The sequence below is a fragment of the Mustela nivalis genome, assembly GCF_964662115.1.
Source record: "Mustela nivalis genome assembly, chromosome: 6".
Taxonomy (NCBI): Eukaryota; Metazoa; Chordata; class Mammalia; order Carnivora; family Mustelidae; genus Mustela; species Mustela nivalis.
In genome coordinates, this window is record NC_139025.1 from 147553618 (window position 1) to 147577626 (window position 24009).

Consider the following 24009-nt stretch of genomic DNA (forward strand, 5'->3'; position numbering starts at 1 on the left):
TTTGGAACAGTTTCAGGAGAATAGGAATTAGTTCTTCTTTAAATGTTTGGTAGAATTCCCCCGGGAAGCCGTCTGGCCCTGGGCTTTTGTTTGTTTGGAGATTTTTAATGACTGTTTCAATCTCCTTACTGGTTATGGGTCTGTTCAGGCTTTCTATTTCTTCCTGGTTCAGTTGTGGTAGTTTATATGTTTCTAGGAATGCATCCATTTCTTCCCGATTGTCAAATTTATTGCCGTAGAGTTGCTCATAGTATGTTCTTATAATAGTTTGTATTTCTTTGGTGTTAGTTGTGATCTCTCCTCTTTCATTCATGATTTTATTTATTTGGGTCCTTTCTCTTTTCTTTTTGATAAGTCGGGCCAGGGGTTTATCAATTTTATTAATTCTTTCAAAGAACCAGCTCCTAGTTTCGTTGATTTGTTCTATTGTTTTTTTGGTTTCTATTTCATTGATTTCTTCTCTGATCTTTATGATTTCTCTTCTCCTGCTGGGCTTAGGGTTTCTTTCTTGTTCTTTCTCCAGATCCTTTAGGTGTAGGGTTAGGTGGTGTACCTGAGACCTTTCTTGTTTCTTGAGAAAGGCTTGTACCGCTATATATTTTCCTCTCAGGACTGCCTTTGTTGTGTCCCACAGATTTTGAACCGTTGTATTTTCATTATTATTTGTTTCCATGATTTTTTTCAATTCTTCTTTAATTTCCCGGTTGACCCATTCATTCTTTAGAAGGATACTGTTTAGTCTCCATGTATTTGGGTTCTTTCCAAACTTCCTTTTGTGGTTGAGTTCTAGCTTTAGAGCATTGTGGTCTGAAAATATGCAGGGAATGATCCCAATCTTTTGATACCGGTTGAGTCCTGATTTAGGACCGAGGATGTGATCTATTCTGGAGAATGTTCCATGTGCACTAGAGAAGAATGTGTATTCTGTTGCTTTGGGATGAAATATTCTGAATATATCTGTGATGTCCATCTGGTCCAGTGTGTCGTTTAAGGCCTTTATTTCCTTGCTGATCTTTTGCTTGGATGACCTGTCCATTTCAGTGAGGGGAGTGTTAAAGTCCCCTACTATTATTGTATTATTGTTGATGTGTTTCTTTGATTTTGTTATTAATTGGTTTATATAGTTGGCTGCTCCCACATTGGGGGCATAGATATTTAAAATTGTTAAATCTTCTTGTTGGACAGACCCTTTGAGTATGATATAGTGTCCTTCCTCATCTCTTATTATAGTCTTTGGCTTAAAATCTAATTGATCTGATATAAGGATTGCCACTCCTGCTTTCTTCTGATGTCCATTAGCATGGTAAATTCTTTTCCACCCCCTCACTTTAAATCTGGAGGTGTCTTCGGGCTTAAAATGTGTTTCTTGGAGGCAACATATAGATGGGTTTTGTTTTTTTATCCATTCTGATACCCTGTGTCTTTTTACAGGGGCATTTAGCCCATTCACATTCAGGGTAACTATTGAGAGATATGAATTTAGTGCCATTGTATTGCCTGTAAGGTGACTGTTACTGTATATGGTCTCTGTTCCTTTCTGATCTACCACTTGTAGGCTCTCTCTTTGCTTAGAGGACCCCTTTCAATATTTCCTGTAGAGCTGGTTTGGTATTTGCAAATTCTTTCAGTTTTTGTTTGTCCTGGAAGCTTTTAATCTCTCCTTCTATTTTCAATGATAGCCTAGCTGGATATAGTATTCTGGGCTGCATGTTTTTCTCGTTTAGTGCTCTGAAAATATCATGCCAGCTCTTTCTGGCCTGCCAGGTCTCTGTGGATAAGTCAGCTGCCAATCTAATATTTTTACCATTGTATGTTACAGACTTCTTTTCCCGGGCTGCTTTCAGGATTTTCTCTTTGTCACTGAGACTTGTAAATTTTACTATTAGGTGACGGGGTGTGGGCCTATTCTTATTGATTTTGAGGGGCGTTCTCTGAACCTCCTGAATTTTGATGTTCGTTCCCTTTGCCATATTGGGGAAATTCTCCCCAATAATTCTCTCCAGTATACCTTCTGCTCCCCTCTCTCTTTCTTCTTCTTCTGGAATCCCAATTATTCTAATGTTGTTTCTTCTTATGGTGTCACTTATCTCTCGAATTCTCCCCTCGTGGTCCAGTAGCTGTTTGTCCCTCTTTTGCTCAGCTTCTTTATTCTCTGTCATTTGGTCTTCTATATCACTAACTCTTTCTTCTGCCTCATTTATCCTAGCAGTTAGAGCCTCCATTTTTGATTGCACCTCATTAATAGCTTTTTTGATTTCAACTTGGTTAGATTTTAGTTCTTTTATTTCTCCAGAAAGGGCTTTTATATCTCTCGAGAGGGTTTCTCTAATATCTTCCATGCCTTTTTCGAGCCCGGCTAGAACCTTGAGAATTGTCATTCTGAACTCTAGATCTGACATATTACCGATGTCTGTATTGATTAGGTCCCTAGCCTTCGGTACTGCCTCTTGTTCTTTTTTTTGTGTTGAATTTTTACGTCTTGTCATTTTGTCTAGATAAGAGTAAATGAAGGGGCAAGTAAAATACTAAAAGGGTGGCAACAACCCCAGGAAAATATGCTTTAACCAAATTAGAAGAGATCCAAAATCGTGAGTGGGGAGAAAGGGGATAAAAAGAGGTTCAAAAAGGAAGAAAGAAAAAAAAAGCAAAAAGAAAAGAAAAAAAAAAGAAAAGAAAAGAAAAGAATTTTTTAAAAAAAGAAAACACCTAAGAAAAATGTAAAAAAGAAAAAATATATATATTAGATAAACTAGTAAAAAAATCGTTATAAAAGAAAAAGGTAACAGTTAAAAAAAAAATTTTTCCCCGAAGGCGAGGAAAAAAAAAAAACACACAAAAAATGAAAAAGAAAAAATTAAATTAACTGCAAGACTAAAAAAAATCACAGGAAAAAAGCCATGAGTTCCCTGCTTGGCTTTCTCCTCCTCTGGAATTCTGCTGCTCTCCTTGGTATTGAAACCACACTCCTTGGTAGGTGAACTTGGTCTCGGCTGGATTTCTTGTTGATCTTCTGGGGGAGGGGCCTGTTGTAGTGATTCTCAAGTGTCTTTGCCCCAGGCGGAATTACACCGCCCTTACCCGGGGCCGGGGTGGGTAATCCGCTCGGGTTTGCTTTCAGGAGCTTTTGTTCCCTGAGCGCTTTCCGTAGAGTTCCGGAGGACGGGAATACAAATGGCGGCCTCCTGGTCTCCGGGCCGAGAGCTCAGGGCCCCACTCCTCAGTGCGCCCTCAGAGAACAGCGCCAGTTACTCCCGTCTGCCTGACCTCCGGCCGCGCTCCGAGCTCACCGAGCCTGCGACCGGTTCAAGGTAACACCGAGCTGCGAGCTTACTGTCGGCTCTGTCTCTGCAGCCGGCTTTCCCGTTCCAATACCCGCAAGCTCTGCGACACTCAGACACCCCCGATCCTTCTGTGACCCTGCGGGACCTGAGGCCACGCTGACCCCGCGTGGGCTTTGCCCCGGTTTAGCCTCTGGAGCGATGTCGCTCAGCGGAACAGACTTTTAAAAGTCCTGATTTTGTGCGCGGTTGCTCCGCTGCTTGCCGGGAGCCGGCCCCTCCCCCCGGGGTCTATCTTCCCGTCGCTTTGGATTCACTTCTCTGCCGGTCCTACCTTTCAGAAAGTGGTTGTTTTTCTGTTTCCAGAATTGCTGTTCTTCTCTTCGATCTGCCGATGGATTTTCAGGTGTTTGCAATCTTTTGATAAGCTATCTAGCTGATCTCCGGCTAGCTGAAGCAGTCTCAGCTTGCTACCTCTCCGCCATCTTGACTCCTCCCTTCCTCATCTTTTTAATGCTTACCAAAGTCCTGTATGTTCACGTGTACATACGTGTGTATACCATTATACACACTTGGTTTTTTGTTGATTACCTTTTATTTTTTAAGGTTAAATTTTACCTGCTGTTCTGCCAGTTGTTTATTCTTACTCAACAAAAACACAGAGTGCTACCCTGTTCCTTGGATGAATTGCTTAGACATGTCATCGAGACGTATTACCATTTCTTCAGCCCATCCCAGTGCGGGAGGACGTTGTGTGAAGGGGCTCCCATGCTTTGGTGAACGCGCAGCATCTGCTGGGAGTGGTGTTCAGCACAGTAGTCTCTTGGACCTGCTGATTGTAGCATAACAGTTTCCCTCTCTCTCTGTAGGTTGTCCTAAGGAAGACTTAACTTCTTTGAGGCTCTCATGACCTTTGACCATAGCCACATGTATTTGGCTGTTGGTACCCAAAGGGCCAGATGACTCAGGGCACTACTGAATGATCATGTGCTGGACAGTCCTCATCTGATGCCTGTGTATCAGGAGTGCTAACGTCCCAGTCTTCAGGGGACCAAACACTTGGTTCTTTCATGCACGACATGGTACTGTTATGGAAACTGCGACATAACTCAGCCGCTGACTTAAGTCTGTCTTGGGTGAACTTTTCTACAAGCTACATAGCTTGAATAGAGTAAATCTGACTAATGAATTTATAAGCAAGGTTTTGGCAACATAAAAAATTCTGGCCTCCCTAGAAAAGGTTTAAACATTTTCCTGTTGTTTACAAGGAAAATTATTTCCCATGATTTATGTTATTTGAATTTGATTCTGTTCGTCAACAACACTCTGCAAATGTAGGAAACCCACCCTAGAAAGGCATTTAATCTTTAAGCCCACTTAATCCTACCAATTGGGGTTGTTAAAATAAACACAGGAGATTCTAACATGCCTGGGAGTTGACAAAACCACCCAGTTTGCAAAAGCCAAGATGTTGTTGTATTTATCATAGACAAAGATGACCTTCACTTGGGGACTGGATTGATTTCCAACAGAAAGATTATTCTGTAAATCCAGTTCCCATATGAGTGCTGTTCATTGTTTCACACACATCTCCGTTTATTGACTCTGTTGTTGGAAGGTCCAGATACCCTCCAACTAGGTATTTTGAAAGGTTTGTCTAACAATCTAAGTTTTCATTTCTTCATTTTTAAAGCCTTACTTGGGTTGGGTTTATTTTAGGGGATAGCACGTAGAAGTCGAGGCAAAGAAAAAGAAGCTGAGTCCTTAAACCGATGGATCGGAGAGTTAATTTTTTTTTTAAATAAATCTTCTCTTGGGCACCTGGTTGGTGCAGTCCATTAAGCATCTGACTCTTGGTCTCAGGGTTGTGAGATGGAGCCCTGCATCAGGCTCTGCGCTCTGAGGAGCTGGCTTGGGATTCTCTCTGTCTTTCTTTCTTCCCCTCCCTTGGTCTCTCTCTCAAATAAGTAAGTCTTTTTTAAAAAATGAACTTCTCTCTTGATTTAAAAAAGTTAGATGGAAAAATATCTTTCCCAAGTCTACTCAATCCTTTGCACTTCTTTTATATCATGTCTTTCTAGGCAAGGGGACTTACCATTTACCCAGACTACAGACCCTGGAGGGGGAGCTACTCCCCAAGCTTCATTGCTTAAAGGTGTTAACTTTATAGGACTTCTTAGTTCCATCATATTCTGCAAGAGTAATGGCCACCCATATTTTCATTCATTTTCATCATGCTGTTGCCGCCAAGAATCGAGACTTTTTTAAATTGGGAAAGAGGATATAGTCTTCTTATTCAAATTCCCACCCAAACACTTTCATGTATTACAAGGGCATGGCATATAATAATGAGGTAATAAGTACAATTATATACCTACTAATATACTGATAATCGAAAGTATATTAAGCATGTATTCAGTTATATAACCTGTGTGAATAAATTATATATGATTAAAATGCGTATCTATTATTACCATCACACTCAGCTAATGCAATTTAATTTTATTTATTTTTTATTATTTTTTAAAAGATTTTATTTATTCAAGAGGGAGAGGGAGATAGAATGAGCAAGAGGGAGGGGCAAAGGGACAAGCAGACTTCCTGCTATGCCCGGAACCCGACATGGGCTCCATCCCAGGACCTGAGCTGAGCTGAAGTCAGACACTTAACTGACTGAGCCACCCAGGTGCCCCTTGGCTAATGCAATTTTCATAATACATAGGGATAGTCTGGTCTACAAGTGTCCTAGAACCACTGTTGACTTGTCTATGGGTCTACTAACACCTAGGAAAGATATTGAGGGATTCTCTGTATATAGTTTCCAGATCTTTTCCTCTCTTCTCTAGAGAGAAGGGTCACCGGTGAAATGTCACCCTCAGGTAGAGGGAGAGTTTCTTGTGCTCTCATGTCCAGGAAGGCCATTTTGGGCAGGATGTTGATTAAAGATGTCATTTGACTGTCATCTTCCTGGTCTTTTAAACTGGTTTAACTAACACACGCAGCTTTCTGCTGCCCACGTCTGAGATGTTTGACCACAGAGTAGGAGCTGCTTTAAGTAGAACATGACTTTTAGAAATCTGTCAGTCCACAAAGATGATGGTGTCACATGACTCTGTGACTCAGTGGCTTGACAGACCTTTTTTTTCTCAGCATGCAGAGACTGCTTGTTGTCCAGCTTCACGGAGCAAGCTTTGTCCAGGGGTCGGGTGATGGCATCTGGTCTTCGTCTCCACCCCCATGGCACACATCAGGCACTACCTGAGACACCTCATGGCTGGAGGGCGGGGTGGGAAGAGCAGTGGGGAGGTGCAGGGTTACAGATCGCTGAAGGATATCAAGATGCTTATCTGCAAATGTAGAAAGTGTCCAACTCTCATGCCACCTTGGGAATTTTGGGCCACCTTTTTATTATTGAAATGCATTTATGTGGAGGCTTAGAAGCTTTGACTCTGTCCTCTCAGCCACTTGAGATGCTGCATGGGCCCCAGAGGGCTGGAAGCTCCTTCTTTCCTAAGGGCCTTTGTAGCACAAGAGCAGGTGGTTCTGACCACATGGGGGGAGGTGCCAGCAGACAAAGAAGGCCAGTTTGAGACCATCCATTTAACTTGATCACAAAAGTTCCATGAAGACTAAACTCTGTGTTGGACAGGAGAGGAAGGGGAACTTACATGTGACCCTGTTTCCTCACCTCTTCCTTTCCTTGGCTTGCCTGCCTGCCTGCCTTTGTGCCTTCGTGCCTTCCTTCGTTTTTCTTTAAGTAGGCTCTATGCCCAGGGTGGAGCCCAGTGTGGGTCTCTAACTCACGATCCGAGGTCAAGACCTGAGCTGACATCCAGAGCTACTCAGGTGTCCCTCTGCTTTTCTTTCTCTCTCTCTTTCTTTTTTTTAAAGGTTTTATTTATTTGACATAGAGATGGAGAGTACAAGTAGGCAGAGCAGCAGGGAGAGGGAGAAGCAGGCTCTCCGCTAAGCAGAGAGCCTGATGTGGGGCTTGATCTCAGGACCCTGAGATCATAACCTGAGCCGAAGGCAGCCGCTTAACCCACTGAGCCACCCAGGCGCCCCTCTGCTTTTCTTTCTTAATCAGTTTCTTGGAAGAAAGTCATTGTGCTTTAGAACCAGAACTATACTTAGAATCAGAAAACCTGATTTTAGGGACACTGGGTGGCTCTGTCGGTTGAGCATCTGCCTTTGACTCAGGTCTTTCCCAAGGTCCTGGAATCGAGTCCCACATCAGGCTCCTTGCTCAGTGGGGAGCCTGCTTCTCCCTCAGCCTGACACTCCCCCTGCTTGTGCTCTCTATTTTTCTCTCTGACAGATAAATAAATAAAATCTCAAAAAAGCCCACCCTGGTTTTAAATATCTGCTCTGAGAAAGTTTGTTCATCTCCCCAGTTTTTGTTTCTTCATAGTAAAATGGGACAATCTCAGATCTGTTGTAGAAGAGTTGAAATAAGGTAGTCAGGGCTTGGCATGGAGCTTGCCACACAGTGACTGCTCAGTGGATTCTAGTGACTACCAATCCACTTTCAAAACAGGGAAGACCCTTCTGTTATGTTGAGGGCAACATATTCGTATCCTTAACATAGCAAAGCCTCAGTGTCCTTATTCCCTATGGTGTTTTTGAGAACCCAGGTAAAGAGGCCAGCCCATTGTACTGGCAAAATTGTTCTCTACCCCATGATTTGGAAGCTGGTAAACTTTCATTCAGACAACATCCCTGGAGACCTACCCCATGCAAAAGCCTTGGTGTCGGGTGTTACAAGACTTACCAGGGTACGTCCTTTCCCTGGAGAAGATTAGGTTGCATAATGGGTCTGAGGCGAGGGCATAAATGACTGTCCAACAATCCCCTCAGAAGGCTCTGAGAGGGGCGCCTGGGTGGCTCAGTGGGTTAAGTCCCTGCCTTTGGCTGAGGTCATGATCCCAGGATCCTGGGATCGAGTCCTGCATCGGGCTCTCTGCTCAGCGGGGAGCCTACTTCCCCCCTCCCTCTGCCTGCTGCTCTGCCTACTTGTGATCTCTGTGTCTGTCAAATAAATGAATGAAATACTGAAAAAAAAAAAAAAAAGGAAGAAAAAGGGCTCCGAGAGGCCAAGGGGAATGCGAAGCATGTGGAAATGTTTCCTGGTGTAGTCTGTGTTTGTCAGTCTAGACAGAACACGTTCTCAGCAGTCGGAGAGCATCACATCATCAAAAAATGCTGTGCTTGTATTTGAAAGTCGCCATGTACCATCTCACCTGAGATAGATACAACACTTGTCTTTTAAATGATAACTCAGTGTTGAAAGTATTGTAAGGCTCATTCCTTAGGATATTGATTCCAGAAACCGCAGTCTGAATTTTTACTTCCCTTATAAGGTTTCTGTATCACTCAGGAGTAAGAAACCATTGCTGGGGCTCGGGGGGTGGCTCAGTCGGTTGAGCACCTGACTCTTGGTTTGGGCTCAGGTCACGACCTCAGGGTCTTGAGATCGAGCCCTGCGTTGGGCTCCGTGCTCAGCAGGGAGTCTGCTTGAGAGTCTCTCTGTCTCTGCCTCGGCCCCTCCCCACTCTCTCACACTCCCTCTGTCTCTCAGAATAAATAAAGAAATCTTTAAAAAAAGGAAACTGGTGTTTCAGATGAGAGTAGATGGTTAGATAGAATTTGGTCCCCAGCTTTTCTGGCTTTCTGGTTGGGAGACGGAGCCCCGCGTGTGCTCTGGCTCTCTCTGCTGTCCCCTCATGGCTGTGGTTTCCTTGCCAGGCTCATTCTTCAGTAGACTTTCTAGTTCTTGTCTTCCGAAATGTGTTAAAACCTTTAGTTGCCCGATGACTTCCCCCTCCCGCTACCTCCACAGTTAATGGAATTGTTTGTCTTTGTATTTCCCCAGTGAAATTAATGGAGTTTTGGGAGGCGGGCACGTGAATTCACGTTACAAGTTTGCTTTGAATGAGAAGCCCGTACCTGTTGTGCTGTCTCTCCACGCATCCCTCTGTCCATCCACTCACCATCCCCTCCTTTTGGTCAAGACTTGCTCAGGATACAATAGATGAAAATAATTTAGTAATTCCAAGTGGAATAGAAAAATAGCTAAACGTAGAAGAAAAATTTCTTCCCCTGCAGTCTAAGCAAGCCATCAAACTTTCCATGGTACTTCTGGGTGAAGATTGACAGCTGAGGCTTATAGTGGTGGGGGGTCTGGGAAGATACCCAGGCTCTCTAGAGGGAGTCTGAAACAAAGCAGCGGGCCTCCACTGGTAGCTTTACTGTAGGCTTCACTACAAGCTTCTCGACTGCCCTGGAGGAATCGTTAGGCCGTGTCCCTGTTCTCAGCAGAGCTGAGCAACCCACCTAGCAGCACCCGGTACCCACTGCCCACCCAGTAACTTCTTTGCTCCCTTGCCCTCCTCTTACCGCTCCAACTCACTCCTCGTATCCTTCAAAACAAAAACAAAAACAAAAACAAAAGCCTTCTTTGTGATACTTACTTTATATGGTTTCTTGAGATAATATGGGATTACAGTTAAGGAACATTTAAGTTTAGCTGAAGACTTTTGCAACCTATTCACTTATTAATTTATTTACACACCAAATGTATATTTAAAAATGACTGCGGAGCAGGAGCTATGGTAAATGTTCAGACTTAAAAGATCGTAACATAGTTTGTGTCCTCCAAGAACTTCAAGCTGAATGTGGACCTAAATATACAAATAGATCATGTCTGTGTTACTGTACAAAGTCTGTGTGAAGAGAAAGTTCTTCAGAGGAAGACCTTTAAGGAGGCTGGGACTTGAGCTGGGTGTGGAGAGATGGGTAGGAGTTAGCTAGATGGGAAAAGATACAGAGGGAAGGAAGGCTTTCTAGAGAGTGGAAAGTCTTTGTCAAACCTGTGGAAAAACAGGAAAACACCCCACTGTGAGGTGTGGAGGGGAATTTCAGGAGCATCACATGTCTCATGTTCTCTGGGAGGCTGTTGGATTTGTTGGCAATAAACCCAAATCCTTTAAAGGAGTTGGATTGCCGCTATCATCTGAGTTTATTTTTTTAAATTTTATTTTTAAAATATTTATTTTAGAGAGACAGAGAGCCGGGGGTGGGGTATGGGCAGAGGGAGAGAGAGAATCCTCAAGCAGACTCCCCACTGAATGTGGAGCCTGACGGGGGGCTGGATGCCATGACCCTGAGATCATGACCTGAGCTGAAACCGAGAGCCGGCCGCCCAACCGCCCAACCAACTGAACCACCCAGGCGCCCCCATCATCTGAGTTCAGTGAAGACCGCGATTTCTAGAAGAGAGAACTACTTTAAGGATGTTGGGATTCACGGGCATTAATCCCGTCAGTCAAGAACTGAGCCCCCAGTCACAGTGGGGCTTTGAGACAGATGTAAGTGAATAAGGGCCTCTACCGTCTGAACCTCAGGCTCTAGTTTGGAAAGAGCCTCTGAAAACTCTTGGATCTGCTTTTAAGGCCTTCGTTTTAGTTCAGAGAGAAGGATGTTCATGAATCTTTGCTTGGAGGTCCAGAAATTGTGGCACCTGCAGGAGGCATCACTGAGGGTCCTGAGCATTTGGCCTGAAAGGAAGATGGCCCCGGGAGTGTTCCCCTCAGCCAGGTCTACTGAGTACCGGTGGCTTGGATCTGTGGTGTGCAAGAGTGATTCGGAGACCAGCAGCAGCAGCTCCTGAGAAGTCGAAGTGTGATTTCTGAGGCCCCCAACCTGGACCTCCTGAGTGAGAAATTCTGGGGATGTGGCTCCCCACCCTGTGTTAAGGAGCCCTTCAGAGGATCCTGATGCTTGCTCCGGCTGGGGAATCCCCGGCCATGGTGGGTGAACTTTTCTGGTGCAATTCCCATGTCCTGCCAAGAGAGGGAGCACTTTGCAGGCCTTTGCATCCTCTTTACCTCTTCTTTCCCAAAAGACCTAAGTGGTTTTTTGGAGAGAGATGACTCACCATTAGATCCAATGACAACTTTTTTTTTTCTAGTAAAATGCACATAACATATAATTTACCATTTTAACCATTTTTGAGTGTACGACTCATTGGCCTTAATTATATTCCCAGTGTTGTGCAAGCATTACCACTGCCTATTGCTAAAACTTTTTCATTACCCTAGACGGAACTCTGCAATTATTAAGGAATAGCTCCCGTTCCCCTCCCTACAGCCCCAGATTGCCTTGAATCTGCTTATGAATTTGCCCATAATAAGTGGCTCATGTAATTGGACAGAATCATAACAATATTTCTCTTTCTGGGAATGGCCACCTTTTGCAGTGCTGGTTGTGTTGGTGCTAGGGGGCGCTAAGTCATGGTACCAAGCATGGGGCCCCCCGTTATACCTCAGCCAAACAGACCATAATGGTCAGGCCTGTCTTTGTTCTGTCCTTTAGCTAGAGCAAAATCAGGTGCATTTTGATGCATTCATGAACTATTCCGGAACTATCTGTTGGGTCCCTGCTCTGTGCTCTGCAGTGAGCTAGGGATCCTGTCTCTCCTTTTGGGCTTCCAGACATTTCTAGAGTGGATTGTATCACATGGAGTGTGTGCTAGAGCAACAGTTGTACTGTAGCAATATAGCAAACACTCTGTCACATTTTATTTTGCATATATGTGTATAATTACATACTGTACTCATTATACATTTATATATGTGTTACAGTAGAGGATTATAGTCACACATCCCTGTATATTTTACTTTATGAATAATTCAAGAAAGCCCAAGGGTAATATTTGCTTTAAGTGCTAACGTGAGACTTACACCCCCATGTAGAGAAAGACTCCCCAGAATGTGCAAGAGCTTATTGGAATCCCCACCCTTCTTCCCCCTTAGGCATTCGTCTTCCCCGTCCTGGCCTTGGGGAGTCTCCAAAGCTTTTGCCTGAGTCCTTGATCCTCATGCTGCTGTCCCTGGATCTGGAAGTACTTCAACACCGTGTCCGCTTTGCAGAGCTGCTGCTTCTGACCAGGCGGGCGGGGTCCTTCCAGCCTTGCTCGCTACCTCTTGTCACACTCCTTGCCGACCGTTACTCAGCAAGCCAGGCTGAGGTCTGGGTTTCAGTTTCTCTTATAAACATTTTTGGTGATGGAGGCGGCTGAGGGGCTCAGTCGGTGAAGCCTCTGCCTTCAGCTCAGGTCATGATCCCTGGGATTGAGCCCTGCAGCAGGGGTGGAGGGGTGTCCCTGCTCCGCGGGGAGTCTGCTTGTCAGCTTGTGCTCTCTCTGTCACCATTTCTGTTGCTATCTCTCTCTCCAATAATAAAATCTTTTAAAAAAATTTTCAGGGATGGATAATGGCTCCCTGGAGCTGTCTTTGGCAGCATCTGGGTAGAGCTGGAGGGCAGGGATTGTTTTCCTTCCTCCCTGCCCTCCCCCCCCCCCAAAGAGAAAGAGGGACTTGTTCCATGCTGGACTCAACCTTTGCACTGTGCACTATGCATTCTTGGTTTTTTCTTTTCTTTCATGATGCAGGGGCCATCTTGGTTTGCATTTCTGTTTTGTCGTCTCTCCCTTGAAAATGGTGATTGGCAAGATCCATTTGCCATTCATTTTCCTTGGTAACCCAGCCCCGTGTGTGTGTGTGTGTGTGTGTGTATGTGTGTGTGTGTGTCCGCGCGTGCGCACACGGGTGCATGCCTGTTTTATCCATCCGCTACTCTCTCTCAAGCCGGGCAGGAGGCCGGGACTGTGACAGATGGCGTTCTGGGCGCCTGTGCTCTGCAGGCAACGTGTTCTATCCCTTGTCAGCGTCCTCCTGCTTTATGCACCTGTTATTAACCAACTTCCCCGCCCCCCGCCACTTTCTGTCTCTGCTGCTACACCCCCGCATCCCAGGCACCCAGCTCTCGAGAGGCCTCAGGGTTAAGTTATCAGGACTGCTCCCTTCCTTCTCTCTGCCCACTTTTCTCCTTCTCTCTGAAAGCTCTGTGGGCCCAGTGGTGGGGTTAAGTGCCCAGAGGTTGGGGTCAGACAGACTCAAGGCCAAATTCCATCTCCGTTGCTTCCTAACGTTTCTTCGGGCAGGTTCATCTACCATGATTAGTTCCTTCATCTTTAAAATGGGGATCATTAGAGAAATAACTGACCTAATGTTATTCTCACACTAAGCTGTCAGAAAGTCCTGTTCGCTCTAAATTCAAAATAAATCGACCCTCCTCTTGAGAGGATCGCTCTAGCTGTGTCCGAAGAACAGTCGGAAGGAGGCCGGGAGTGTGGGTGCTCTGGTTGGGGGTTGATAGCAGTAGTTTGGTGACAGCTGAAATTTAGGTAATTTCTGTTTATTTAAACGTTGAAAAATTTTTTCAACAACGTTTTCTGTTTTTCAGTGTAAAAGCCTTTGGTCTCTTTTGTTCAGTTTATTACTGAGAATTTTATTCTTTCTGCTGCCATTACAAGTGAGATTGCTTTTTTAAAATTTTCATTTCTGAACTACTCATTGCTAGTATACAAGCTACAATTGACTTTTGAAAAACTTTTTTTTACTGAATTCAGTGTAGTTCAATTCAATTTAGTGTATTATTGGTTTCAGGGGTAGAAACTAGCGATTTATCAGTTGCATATAACATCCAGTGCTCATCCCATCACGTGCCTTCCTTACTGCCCATCCCCCAGGGACCCATCCCCCCACGTCCACTCCTCCCCTCCAGCAACCCTCAGTTTGTTTTCTAGAGTTAAGAGTCTCTTACGATTTCCCTCCCTCTCTGCTCTTATTTTTCCTCCCCTCCCCCTATATTCATGTGTTTGTTTCTTCAGTTGCACATATGAGCGAAATCATATGGTTTTTGTCTTCCTCTGGCTGACTTATTTTGCTTAGCCTAATAACCTCTAGATCCGTCCATGTCATTGCAAATGACAAGATTTCATTCTTTCTGATGGCTGAGTAATATTCCACACAATTCACTTTTGTATATTGATTTTTTTTGGTGGCCACATGGCAGAACTTGTTCTGATAGTTTTTTGGTGGATTCTTTTAGACCTTGTATATACAGGCCATCTGTAGGTAGAGAATCATTCTGCTTCCTCTTTCCCAGTCTGTATTCCTAATTCATTCCTAAATGCCCTGGCTACGGCCTCCAGTACAGTGTTGAACAGAGGCAGGGAGTGAGGATGGCCATCCTTAGCTTGCTTCTGATCATGGGGGAGAAAGCATTCAGTCTTTCTCTCTGTGTATCACATTAGCTGTGAGTTTCAAGTGGATTCCTTTATCAGGTGCGGAAGGTTCTCTTCTGTCCCTAATGTGGTGAGGGTTTTTATGAAACTGTGATGGGTTTTGTCAAATGCCTTTCCTGCGTTGGTTGAGACAATAATGTGGTTTTTATCCCATATTCTGTTATTATGGTGGATGATTACATTGGTTGATTTTCAGGTGTTAAACCAACCTTGTTCCTGGGATAAATGCCCCTTCACCATGGTATGTAACCCTTTTTCTTTGTTGCTGTATTTGGTTTGCTTCTTGTAGATTTCTCTTCTAGTCCGTTTCTGGCTTCTACTCTTGCTTCCCCGGAGTCCTTTTTCATTTACTTTTCAAAAAATAGAGTATCCAAAGAAACCCTAAAACATGTTAGCTCATTTGCTCAAAATCCTATAGGGAATGCTTTGCTTGGAGAGAAGTGAAAGCCTTTGCCATGCTTTCCAGGTGCTGCGTGAATGGTCCCCGTTACTCCCCTCAGCTAACGCTCCCCTCCCTCACCCTCTTGGCTCGGGAAGTCCCGTGCAGCTTGCTTTTCCTCGAACAAATCAGCCTGTTGTCATTCAGAGGGTCTGTATAGGCTGCTTCTGATATTTGTATGACAACTTTGTTTCTTCCTTCACATCCCTGTTCAGAGACGTTACCTTCGCTAGGAGGCCCATTTTAGACAATCTCTTAGATCTTAACCCATCCTGGTACATCTGTTGTCTTTACCCTGTTTTTACTTTTTCTGTTTTTCCCTTAGCATTTATCACATTTTAGAATACAACTTTAATGTACTATTCAAAAATACATGGTCTATTAACTACTTTTTTTTTTCCACGCTGACTCAACCCTTTCGAGTGCAAAAAATCTTTATCCACTTATCTCAGCACATAGCATAGGTACTCAGTAAATATTTGTTTGATGAATGAATAGCACATTTAAAGTGTCTGGGCCAGAGCCTAATTTTTGGAGAAAGTTCCATGAATATTTGATGGTGCTCTGTATTCAAATACTATTAAATGGTGGGGGTAAAATAATGCAAAATGAAAGTTTCCTGTTTTCTGAAGTTTGCAAACTGGAAGAGGAGTCAGACATTAATAGACAAAACTGAGTGAATAAATTACAAATTGAATTGTGCAATGAGAAGAGGGGGAAGAAAGGATAAACACACCAATAAAGGACCTGGGCCTAGACTGGCAGTCAAGGAAGGCTTCCCAGAGGAGGTGGCAGCTAAATTAGGATTTGAAGGATGAGGTATGAGCTACAGGTGAAGGAAAAGGAAGGCTTAGAGCATTTTAGGATGTGGCATTAGCAAGGACAGAGGATAGGTGATGGGAACATGTTCCAAAGCTTTACAAAAGGCTGAAGGGGTGGAAATATAGACCGTATGAGAGGGTGATGTGGGACAAGGCTAGGTGGAGGGATGGCAGCACCCAGACTTGGAAGATTCTCCTGGACCATGTTTCGGATTTGGGTTTTCATCCAAGAGCAAGATTGGGTGTGGGATAGCAATGGGTGGGTGCTCTAACCAGGGCTTCTTGAGAAGATCACCTTAGTTGCAACTTGAAGAACAATTTGAAGGGGGCCTAGAGTGCATATGGGTGGATTTGTTCTGGGGTTATGGCAGTAGTTAGGGGAGTGATAGGTGATTTTCATTTATTCCCTTTCTTTATGCTTAACTGTATTTTCAGATTTTTCTAAAATGATCATGTAGCTCATTTGCATTTCTTATGCAAGAAATTAAACTGTAAATTTCAACCAAGGGCTAATAACTCTAGAAACTCTAGAAATCACATTTCTCATTGAGGTCCCAGACCCCCATGCACTTGAACTAGGGCAGAAACAACAGAAATCAAAAGGAGTGGACAACTTAAGAGCAGTCTAGACGTCAAAATGGAGGAATTTGGGTGTGCGCCCAGACATAGGTGGTCAGGTGGCTAAGGAAGATGCAAGATCAGTTTCTTAAAAAGTAGTATTCCGTTCTCTGGGAAGGGGAGGACTGGGAGGGTCCTGGCTGTGTGGAGAACATTAGGATCCTGGTACCTGATTCTAACGACTGCGAGAAGCTTTGTGTGGTGCGTGTAACTGAAGACAACCTCCACCCCACGATCCCATCTCCTGGTATTCTGCTCCCCTGGAGTGCGGGGGGTGGGGCGGGGTCCTGGGACTTGCTTCTAAGCCAAAGAATATGAGAAAAGTGAGGACATGTTTGTGTTGTGATTATGTTGTGTTGTTCAAGACTCTGTCTTGTTGACACGTGCACTATGGTAACTCTCCCTACTGGTGAAGAAAGTATTCATGTGGGGAAGCCCACACTGCAGGTAGCCTCTAGAAGCTGAGAATGGTCTTCAGCCAACACACAGCAAGACACCAGCGGCCTCAGCACCAACGCTGCAATGAAATGACACTGCCAACCTCCGAGAGGTGGTTGAGGGGGGGAAGCAGACCCTTCCCCAGCAGAGCCTTCAGATGAAGACTCAGCCCTGGCCAAGTCCCCATCTGATTATAGCCCATAAGACTGTCAACAGAGAGTTTAGCTAAGCCATGGATTCCTGCCCCATGGAAACTATAAGATAAATGAGTACTGATTGAAACTGCTAAGTTTGTGGTAATTTATTAAACAACAATATCGATAAACTCTGTAGGTGGCAATTTCTAGATCAAAGCCATCTGAGTTACAGAATATTTAAGTTCCATGAGAGGATTTGGTCATTTTGTTTCTCCATGTTTTGGGGGTGGGGACTCGTTTAACTCCAGGGACCTGTCCTGACTGGTAAACTTTTTTGTTTCAAAACAGAGCCCCCTCATCCCCTTTCCTCCTACCTCCTTGACTGAACATTCTCGGAGACTTTTAACATAGATGCTTTGGGGGCCAACCCTGTACTGCATTTCTTCACAGATATTGTCTGTTCCCTTGGCTTCAAGGGTCATTGCTACTAGAGTGACTCCTGAATCTTACCCTCAGGACCAGATCTCTTGAGAAGTCTGTATTTGTGCTTCAAGCATGATTCTGAGAAGTTCCATGTAGCTCTCTGCCCATCATCCTGAGCTAAGGATGTCCCAGATTGAAATAATTATCTTCTCTCGACACCTCTGTTTCTCTCCTTAGCTGATTAATGTCTTTCTTGTTCTCCCATTTACGTGGACTAAGCATCTCGGGTCGTCACCAGCTGTTCCCTTTACTTTGCTCTCCACAACTAGCCTGTCCTCAAGTCCTACGAATTCTTTGCTTACAACCTTCACCTCACTTTTACATCCTTGCCACCACTCTTTGATCAAAAAAAAAAAAAAAAAGAATCCAGTGGCTTATTACCTGTGGAGTTACACCTGATCTCTTTAGGATACTGGGTTATGGTCTCAAACCTTATGTCCATCACTGCCCTAATGGCGCCCCACAGTGCATTATGTATTGATCCCCAATTAGGAGCTGAGAAGAAGGAAATCTTTTCTTGTTACTCAGGAATCAGCCTCACCTCTTTGACTACTACGACAGTTACCCTGTATTTCCTGCCATATAATGTGACTGTTTGGATTCGTAGTTATTTGCTAGGTTGTCATGCTACTAGGTATTCTCTAGAGGGTTTGGATCTGGGAGTCACCTCTAATCTACTGGTCAACATCAGAGGGTAGCCAAGCCATACTGATGCTGTCCACTCTACCAGTCATTCTCTGACATTCATGTGCATGTAACTTACCTGCTGGCATGAAAGTTGTGATTCAGCCGGCCGAGCGTGGGGCTTGGGAGTCTCCTGCTTCGAGCAGCCAGGCTCCAAGCTTCTCTTCAACCCTTCTTTCTCCATTCTCCCTCCATGCCACCCTTTTGTCTGTTGGCCTTGTCACCTCATGTTGTCCTGACTGGTCTGCATGCTGCCCACGCCTCCCCACCTCTCATGTGTCCCTCATAAAACTATGATCTAACGGATCATTACTTCTGCAGCGAACTCCCCAAAACAAAAGTGCTATGCAAGTCAGAAACGCAGGGTCACCTCACAGACCAGGCCTGTCATCCGGGATAGGGCTGGGTACTTTCTTTCCATGCTTCCTTCTCTGCTGACCCCCTTGATGTGGCCACTTCACTACCCTCCAGACCCCCAGGACTGATTTTCCTCTTGCACCAGCCCAACCCCAGTCTTGTATACTGTGGCTCCTAGATTTGCACACTACTTGGGCCTCACAGTTACTCTTCCCATGTGTTTCTTTTTTAAGATTTTTATTTATTTATTTGAGAGAGAGAAGAGTGAGAGAAAGAGCACAAGCCAGGGGAAGGGGTAGAGGGACAGGGGGAAGCTGACTTCCTGCTGAGCAGGGAGCCCAATGTTGGGCTCGATTCCAAGATACTGAGCTCATGACCTGAGCCGAAGGCAGACACGTAATCAGCTGAGCCATCCAGGGGTCCTTCAGTATGTTTCTTCTTAAATTTCATGGTCGCCAGGTCATGTGGGGTCATGAAGAGAGGGGCTGAAGAAGCTGAAAGGAGATTAGAAGAAAACGTGCTCGGGAAGGGTAAATGAAATGGCCCATCGGTGACAACTAGCCTCACCTTCTTGCCGAGTGCTGTGTGGTTGTGCTGCTCTCTTGGAGCTGGGGGTCACCCCTGCCGTGGGTTTGCATTGGGGCTGGTGAGTCCCAGACCACTGATACCATAGGATTCTTCTGTCGGTTGTGGGTAGCCCTGATGTCTAACTGCTAGATTTTTATTTCAGTTTAGTTTAACTCATTATTTTTATTTTTACTGCCTCTCTGTTGCTCAATATTAGATAATACATTGCAAAGAGGAATGTTGTTCATCAGGTGGGCAGAGATCAGGGCAGGGCCAGTGTGGGAGCCTCAGGAGAACAACAGGTATGCAGCGAACAGGGGTGGGAAGTGCGGGTCCTGGGTGGGGGTCGCACTCTGTCTACATGTCTGTCATCTTGGAAAGGTGATCCAGCCTTGTTGACCTGTTCCCCCAGTTCTCAGGGTTGGGGGTGCTGATGGGGAAACAGACCACTCTTTAACAGGCCTTAAGGATACGTTACTGGAACTGTGCAGAATACTCCTTTTCTTAAAAAGGAAAAAAAAAAGCAAACAAGCAATAAACTCTCCCTTCCAGAATCACAGCATTGTGTCCTTAACCTTGAAGTCTTCTTCTGTCCAGTGAGTGGGTCTTTGTATGACCTTCTCAGGCTCAGGGCACAAACTGAAAAGTCACTAAGACATGGGCCAAAGGGTTTTCATTCTCATCTATCTCCCATTGCTGCAAAGGTTGTGAAATTCTTCCATGGAATGAAACAGAAAAATCATGACCTAACTGTCCCCCCCCCCCCCCCACGTAAGGAACCAGCACTGCTTTCCAACCTGTGAGTGTTTTCCTGTGTGTCCCCAGGGCCACGAGTGTTGGAAGCAGTTCTTGCTGCAGGGCTTTCCCTCAGCCCACACCCCAGCCCCTCCCGGCCCATCCTCCAGAGTCGCCAGGGTTCCCAAGTAGAAACCAAGAGACTAACAAGAGCCCTGGCAGGGATGTACAACAGAAATAGAAGCAGCATAGGGTAAGGAAGGTGGTGGAAGGTGGGAGGCAGGATGGGGAGGGGAAGGTATTTTCAGCAGCAGCCGGGACTCCTGAGACCCATTTTCAAGACAGACACTTTGCTTGGAGCAATTTCTGCCTCTGTGCCTCTTTAATGGTCAGTGGTGCAATCAATAGAATGCCTGCTCCCTGGTTAATAATGCGGCTGTGTGGTGGCAGCAATGAGCCTGCTGGCTTTGGGATCCATGGGCTGACAAAAAGACCATTGAACATTGACTTTTTCACTTTTCTTTCTCTTTCCCCAGGGCAGCCGCCGAAGTCCTGGCAGCACTGCTGAAATCCAGTAAGCACCTCTTCTGGAAAGTGGTCATTTCTTTCCCCTCCGAGTTCAGTGAGAGATGCTCTCTGTATCTCCATGGCTCATTTTCAGCCTGGACGGCAATAGAGCCATTCCTGGGTCTTTGGGGGTGAGATGGAGAGGGTTATGGCTGTTCCCAGTGCCAGGCTGCAAAGAGAGAGTATCTGTCCATAGGGGTGTGCGTGAGTGCAATGCCATCAAGGCGGTTTGCTCTAAAGGGAGTGTGCTGTCCTCTGCAGACCCGAGGAACTCTCTAGTTCCTTCTGACAGGAGCACTGTTGGAATAAGATCCCATTCCAGCAGGATTGTTCTGTAGAAGAAAAGGTGATGACACTGGGCGTGTGGGAAGAAGGACTCTTGCTTTTGCTTCTGATCCCAGTTCATGAGTCTGTATTCTCGGGCAGGTGGGGTGCTGGGAATCGTTTGGAAAGTGTAGATTCTAATAACAAATTTATATTAAAAAGTTGACTCTCCTCTCAGTCACTTGAGTGATTGCAAAAGAATAGCTCTGGGGGTCTGAATAATTTGAAGAATTTTTTTTTTTTTTTTTACCTAGTAGCCCTGGTCTAATTACATTGAGAGTCAATTTCATGTGTGCAGTGTAATAGAAGGCACCATGCATTTGGGAGCAAAGAAGTCTTAGTTTAATGTTTTTATTTTTTTCCCCCTCCTTACCTTTTCATCTATTTTAATTTGGAGCCTTCGAAACCCGTTCCTTCAATTGTGATATTTGTTTCTCTATAGGGAGCCCGAGGCCTGTGGGTAATAGGTGAACTTTAATAAAACTTATAAATAAATAAATAAAAATAACACCTTCTCCCCCAACCATAGATCTTTGTCAACTCTCAGCACAGAGAAAGGGCCATGTCATGTAGCACTTCCTCTTGTAGGCTGAAGAAAAAGAAGAAATTACAGCTTGAATTCATGTGGTCATTTGGGACGCGATACGATACACAGGCGTGTTCACGGCTCTGGGGCCTGCAGGTGCAACGGAGGGGTATCGTATAGCCTGGGGGCGGCCAGCGCAGTCTAGGTGGTGGGGGCCTTCATGTCTCACAGGAGGAGAGCCCCGAGACTGGAGAAAGGCTGACTCCTTTTCTACACACACACACACACACACACCCCTTACACACATGCACATACACCTTACACACAAGCACATACACCTTACACATATACACACACACACTACAGGAGGAGAGCCCCGAGACTGGAGAAAAGCTGACTCCTTACACACACACACACACACACACCCCTCACACATACACACACACCTTACACACACACACACACACACACACACACACACACATTTCTCAGCCTACAGAGTCCTGAGACATAATGTACCTACCATGTGTGGAAATCTGAAAGCAGGCACATGCCTGTTATTAAGTATTTCCATATGAGGCACCAGGCATGGACTCAAGGAAACCAAAAAGCAGTGACAACATAACAACTAATTCAGGCTTAGAACACGTAGCCGGGTTTCTGTCACACCGGCTACACACAGCAAACTGAGTGTGCTGTGCTAGGGACCAGCTTTAAAAGTTTCCGACTTCTACTTTGCCTTCAGAGCTCAGTTCAGACCTTTCCTCTAAACAACTTTCTCTGGGGTGCCCAGAAGGCTCAGTCACATGAGTGACTGACTAGACTTTGGCTCAGGTCATGATCTTGGGGTCCTGAGATGGAGCCTTGGGTCAGGCTCTGCATTCATTGGGGAGTCTGCTTGAGGACTTCTCTCCCTACCCCTCTGCCCCTCCCCCTGCTATCTCTCTCAAATCAATAAATGAATCTTAAAACAACTTTTGTAGGCAAAGGCCATCTTTGTAGGTCGCTGGATTATTTGTGTCAGCACGTGAAAAGCTAGAAAAAAGGGTGTGGGCTAAACATTAAAATGAATGAATGATTTCTGAAGAAATATATATGAATGGATAAAATGAATGAATGATACTTACATGTATGAAAACGGCAGTACTTCCCTCTACTACCTGAACCCAACAACCCACACGTAGAACCAATGATCTTAACATTTGTTGTTCTGATGTCTACTTAACTATACTAATAGACTATTGGGAACCTGATAGCCTGCTGTCCTCCACATATAAAATGGGTTTTATCATCCCATCAGAAGGGTGGAGTTATTTGCTAATTCTGCTAAGTCGTCTGCACAGACTTTCTCTGGATCTTAGGTTCTTTATAATGTGAGAGAGTTGGATGAGAGGTTCTCTAACATTCTTTCAATCTCTGAGTCCTCTGCCATCATATGTATCAGGGTCTCCAAACCTTGACACTCTTGCATATTGGACTGGGTAATTCTTGGTTGTTGAGGCCTGTCCTATGCATTTCGGAATCCCTCACCTTGACTCACCAGATGCCAGTAGCACTCTCAGTTAGAAAGAACAAAATTGTCTCCAGACACCGTCAAATGTGCCCTGAGAGGTCAGAATTGCCTCCTATTGAAAATCACAGATACCGATGGGACCAAACCCGTGAATTGAAGGCCTTTCAAGATTTCAGATAATTTCTCCTCAGATACTTTATTGGTATCTCATAGAAATGTTCTTCTTGCATAACTAATCTTGAATTCCCCAGCTTTGGTCTCATTCCTGCAGGTTTAAAAGAGGTTAAAAAAAAAAAACAAACAGATGGTAGAAAGTCACTTGTGGACGTGCAGAAATTACTTGGGAAGGAACAGGTTCTAAAGATCTAGAAGATCTTAGAACAAGGAGGGCAAGTAGTTTCCATTACACGTGCCAGCTCCCACATGTGGGTGGAAGGATTCTGAGATCATATTTGAGCTCAGCAGGAAAGGTGTTTAAGTAGCAAAGTTTCTCATGGATTGGGGAGGAGCAGTGACAGAACACCAGGTAGTTGCCATCTTGGTTCTACCAGCGTAAGCCAAGTGTCGCGTGGCGTGGAGGGTCTGGGCAAGGCTGGTGCTGCTCCACGTTGGCTGGGGCTGCTGTGCGGCAGGGGAATGTCACGGAATTCTCTCGTTGCTTTGTATGGTCTTCACGCACAGTTAAGACCTGACGTGGAGTGTCTGTCTGTTTGGATCCCAGGCGAGTTTGTTTTCAGCTGGACCTAAATTCAGGAAGTCAGTTTCTGCCTAAAATTCAAACCCTTACCATCTGGCAATGGATATCTGGGAATGTTTATGTGACCCTTTAGTTCTAAATGTATAATCCTTTCAGCTAATGATTAGTCTGGTTTTTGTTTGTTTTTTTTGTTTTTGTTTTTTTGCTTGTCGGGTCTTAGTGCTTGCTTGTTGTATAAAAGTTGGCCCTGTAATGTATCTCTGTGATTGCTTCACAAAGAAGGCGCATTCCTGAGTGAAAATAAAGCCAGAAGGATGTATCTTTCTACCTTGGGGCAGTCAATGCTTCTGTGGCAATAAACTTGGGTGGGCTTGGGCCCCTGAGGCCAGTAGGGTCCTCTCTATACCTAATGGATATAGAGAGTGGCTGGAGGCAATGCCCACCAGTATCAGGGAAAGCAGGACTTAGGATCTGGGCGACTTGGAGTTTGCCCACTTTAGCCACAAAAAGAGAGGGAAAGAGCACCTGGGTTGCATAGGACGCTTGTTGAGTCGCCTCACCTGTCTTCCATCCCGTAGCTACTGCACGAGAAGCCAGTGTAGGGTAGGTGGGTGGCGAGAAGAGGAAAACGATCCAGAAGGCATCTTTCGTCTCTTTGCCTTCCTGAGCGATAGCA

At 44.9% G+C, this 24009-nt stretch overlaps 1 protein-coding gene across 2 annotated transcripts in view; it reads left to right on the forward strand.

The window, feature by feature from the left end:
* The window catches only part of AGBL1 (AGBL carboxypeptidase 1), a 717958-nt gene that overhangs the window by 106275 nt on the left and 587674 nt on the right, over positions 1–24009 (forward strand). For both annotated transcript variants that reach the window (XM_082736037.1, XM_082736038.1), the window contains exon 6: positions 20243–20280. In XM_082736037.1, the coding sequence (XP_082592163.1) occupies positions 20243–20280 (38 nt within the window). The remainder of the gene's footprint in view (positions 1–20242; positions 20281–24009) is intronic.